Source organism: Chaetura pelagica, unplaced genomic scaffold (assembly GCF_000747805.2).
Source record: "Chaetura pelagica isolate M959 unplaced genomic scaffold, ChaPel_1.0 scaffold436, whole genome shotgun sequence".
NCBI classification, from domain to species: Eukaryota; Metazoa; Chordata; class Aves; order Apodiformes; family Apodidae; genus Chaetura; species Chaetura pelagica.
In genome coordinates, this window is record NW_009953651.1 from 3,225,073 (window position 1) to 3,228,648 (window position 3,576).

Genomic DNA, 3,576 nt, shown 5'->3' on the forward strand with positions numbered 1-3,576 from the left:
TCCTCCCTCAGTAACTTCCCCAGAGACCCTTTTTCTGGGTCCCACCCCAGGGACAGGCTGCACCTTGTCCTGCACAGGTGCCTAGCCCAGACACACCCCTGAAACAGCACCCCAACCATGCCACATGGCAACCCCTCCTCCCCAACTGTGCCCCACGGCTGCCCCACACAGTGGTGAAGATGCGCATCAAGGAGATGACAGAGGAGAATGGGGAGCGTCGACTGGTGGCCGCCCAGAAGAAGAAGGTGCTGAAGCTGGGCCCACTGAAGCGCAAGGACACCAAGAAGATGGTGCTGCACATGAGGAACGCGAGTGCCTGCCCTTGCCCCCAGCTTGACAGCCTCAGTGGCAGCTTCCTGGTGATGGGACGCAAGGTGGGTGGCCGCCTGCTCCTCCTCGCTGTCTACCCCTGGCAGAAGCACAACAAGGAGATGAAGTTTGCCGTCAAGTTCATGTTCTCCTACCCCTGTCCCCTCTACCACCCCCTGCTCTATGGGGCTGGGCAGCACTAGGGCTCTGTCCACTCTGCCCTGGGACTCCTGCACTGGCCTGACACTGCAACCCTGGCACCCCTAGTTGTACCCCGGGACCTCAGCTCTGCTCCCCTCGGCCTCTAGACTGTGTCCCAGGACCTTGTTCTGCAGCCCTATGTTCCCAGCTGCATTTGTGGAAGCCCTTATCCACAGCCAGTACTCCTGTCCCCTCCTGAAAGCCCTTCTCTGCACCCCTAGGACCCCTGTCCTGCTCCCAGAACTCCTGCCCACACCCAGGACTCTTGCTCTGCATGCTTGTGAGCCCTGGTCTGTGCCAAAGACCCTTGGGCACCCCAAGCCCTCTGCCTGGCACCCCAGAGACCCTTGCCTGCACTTAGGATCCCTGCTTGGCCTTCCTGGGACCCCTATCCTGCACCCCTGCCCAGCTTCCTGATGACATGCCCCACATTCTCAGCCCTCCCAGATGCCTACAGCAGTCCATGAAGCATCCTATGCCCTCACCTTGAGCTCACACCCCAGCCTTGGATCATCCCACCTTCATAGGGATCCATCCCAGATGAAGGAGGTCCTTCCTGCCCTGTTGTCCCCACAGACTGGGCCCCTTGAGACCAAGTGCCTGGAGCAGCACAGCCCCCGCCTGGACTCTCCCACCCTTCCCATCCCACATGGCTCAGCAGGGGGGATCCACCTCCAAGTTCCCCAGACCATCCCTGCTGCATCACTCACACACCTCCCTTCCCTCCCCATCCACACCACAGAAAATTATGCTTCCTTGGAGAAGCCTGTGTCCAGCTACCTGTGGTTCATGGGCCCCTTAGGGCTCCCCCAGTCCTGACTTCTGAGTGGGGTGACCTAAGGGAGCTGGGTCACCCTGTTCTCCAGCTCTAGACATGCTCTAGGCACCATGCCCAGAGCCCAAGGCTGGGCAGCCTGGCCAAGCCAAGGGACAAGGTTCCCAGTGGTCACAGGCATCACTGGTAAGTTGGGAATCCCTGCCACTTCAGGGAACCTGGGAGGGTGGCAAGATGAGGGTAGGGGGACAGCTGAGCCCCACAGCTGGGTGTTTGCCTGAGATGTTTCTCCCTCCATCACCCCTTGGGGACAGATCTGCAGGCTGGGAGGTGGAGGTGCATGGGGAGAGCCTGGCACTGAGCATAGTGAGGGCAAATCCCAGGCCAGGATCCCTGTCTCCATCCCTGGGCACCCCTGAAAGCCCTGCCTGTGGCTCTAACCTGCCCTGCTGCCAGACCTCCCACCCTGCAACCAACACCTCCACCCTGCCTCCTCCCAAAGGTTCCCTGGGGACACCCACCTGCACCAGCTGGGACCCTCCAGCAGACCTGGGACCGAGGCCACCCCGAGCCTGGCCCCTCTGATAGTGGAATGGTGCTGTCTCTCAGCTCAGCTGCCCCAGCCCCAGAGCAGGGGCTGCTTCTGCCCCAGCAGGCAAGGGGGGCAGCCAGCAGCCCCTGTCCCACTGCAGTCCTGTTTACCCAGCACATTTTTCTGCCTGCCCATCCCACAGGGTGAGGGAAGCATGCAGGCCCCTGCAGTGTTTACCCATCACCTGGCACTGCGGCTTCTCACCGGAGCTGGCCCAGCCACAGGGAAGTCTCCCAGGACAAGAGGGGAATTGAGGCTGCAGGACACCTGCACTCAACCTCCCCCTGGCTAATGAGGCCACCAGGCACCTGCCCTGTGCAGGGCTGATCCCTGCCCCCTCTGCCCCCCTTGAACATGGCCTCAGCCCCACTGGCTACCCCCCCCCCTCCCACTTATGTCCTGCTCCAACCAGGCCCCTGCCCCACAGCCAGCCAGGAACATGGGACAGCCAACCCTGCAACAGCCTCACACCCTCTGCCCCAGCCAACGTGGAAAAAAACTGGGGGGAAAACTCAAACACTGTCAGAAGGTATGCTCAGAGCGAGGCTGCTGCCACAGGGAAAAACATAATAAATTATGTCATTTTACTGCAAAACTTAAAGTATGCAAATAAAACCCCATCTCCCACAGCCCAGCTTTATCTGTAGCCCTCTGTGTTTTGTATCATTAGCATCTTTCCAGGGCACATTTAGACAAACATAGCCTTGGTGCTCATTGCTCCTAGTATTTCCTCTAGGAAAACAAGTAAGTTCTCTCTGCCTCCCACCACTGCTGTTTGAATGCTATAGCTCAACCCCCTCAGCCCCTCACAGACCTCCCCTCACCTCACTGCGGGTGTATCCACACCCACAAACAGGATTCTGCAGCTCCTCGGGTGCCACACAACCCCCTCCTCAACATTACAGATGCCCCACTGTCCCCAGCAACTGCTGAGCCCTCTGGGTGCCAGCCCCACACACACACCCTGGCCTTGGAGCACACCCAGCACAGCTCAGACACCCTCATAATCCCTACCGAGTTCAGCTTTTCCACAGATTCCCCATAGGGCACAGCTTGAGGAAGGGGTTAATGAGCCCACACCGAGAGGGAGGGGTTAGGGGATTAGTGGAGGGTTCAGGCTTTGCCCCAGGCTGCCCCACTTCAGCTCCCACGCTAGGGGAATGTACCAAATGTACCACCATCAGCAGCAAGATCCGTGCTCTCTGCACCTTCTCAGGCTGGTGGATGGCAGAGCCTGGCAGACACTGGGCAATGTCAGCCCCCCCAGACCAGGGGAAGCTGCAGCTGGCTGGCAGGGACCCAGGCCATGGTCGTTCCCAGCTGCCAGGGTCACATTCCTGGGATGGCTGGGAGCCTTGCTGTTCACAAAGGGAAAGGTCATCCTTGTATGCACAGGCAGCTGCTGGGACCACTGCCTGGGCAGGGCAGGGGAAGGAGCAGCCCCCGGAGGCAGAGAGGAAAGGCCAGCAGCTCCTGCCAGAGTTGAGCTGCTCCACAGCAGGATCCAGCCCCGGCACTGCCAAGGAAGGGCAGCTGCACACAGCCCCAAGCAGGGGGCAAACAAGACCACAGGACAAGATGGAAACTCCAGTAAGCAAGGGGAGCTGGTGGCAGAGACACCATTTCTCCATGACCACCTGTAGGACAGCGAGGCCAAGGCCACAGAGGTGCCAGGGTGACCTGGGACAGCTTTCACTGG

The 3,576-nt window shown here is 60.0% G+C and overlaps 1 protein-coding gene across 1 annotated transcript in view; it reads left to right on the forward strand.

Annotated features, from left to right (window-relative positions):
- SFRP5 (secreted frizzled-related protein 5) overlaps window positions 1-512 on the forward strand; it is a gene marked incomplete at its 5' end in the record, with an annotated part of 1,729 nt that extends 1,217 nt beyond the window's left edge. Inside the window, one exon of the mRNA XM_010000142.1 lies at window positions 172-512. Within this exon, the coding sequence (XP_009998444.1) occupies window positions 172-512 (341 nt within the window). The remainder of the gene's footprint in view (window positions 1-171) is intronic.
- Between the last annotated feature and the right edge of the window lie 3,064 nt (window positions 513-3,576).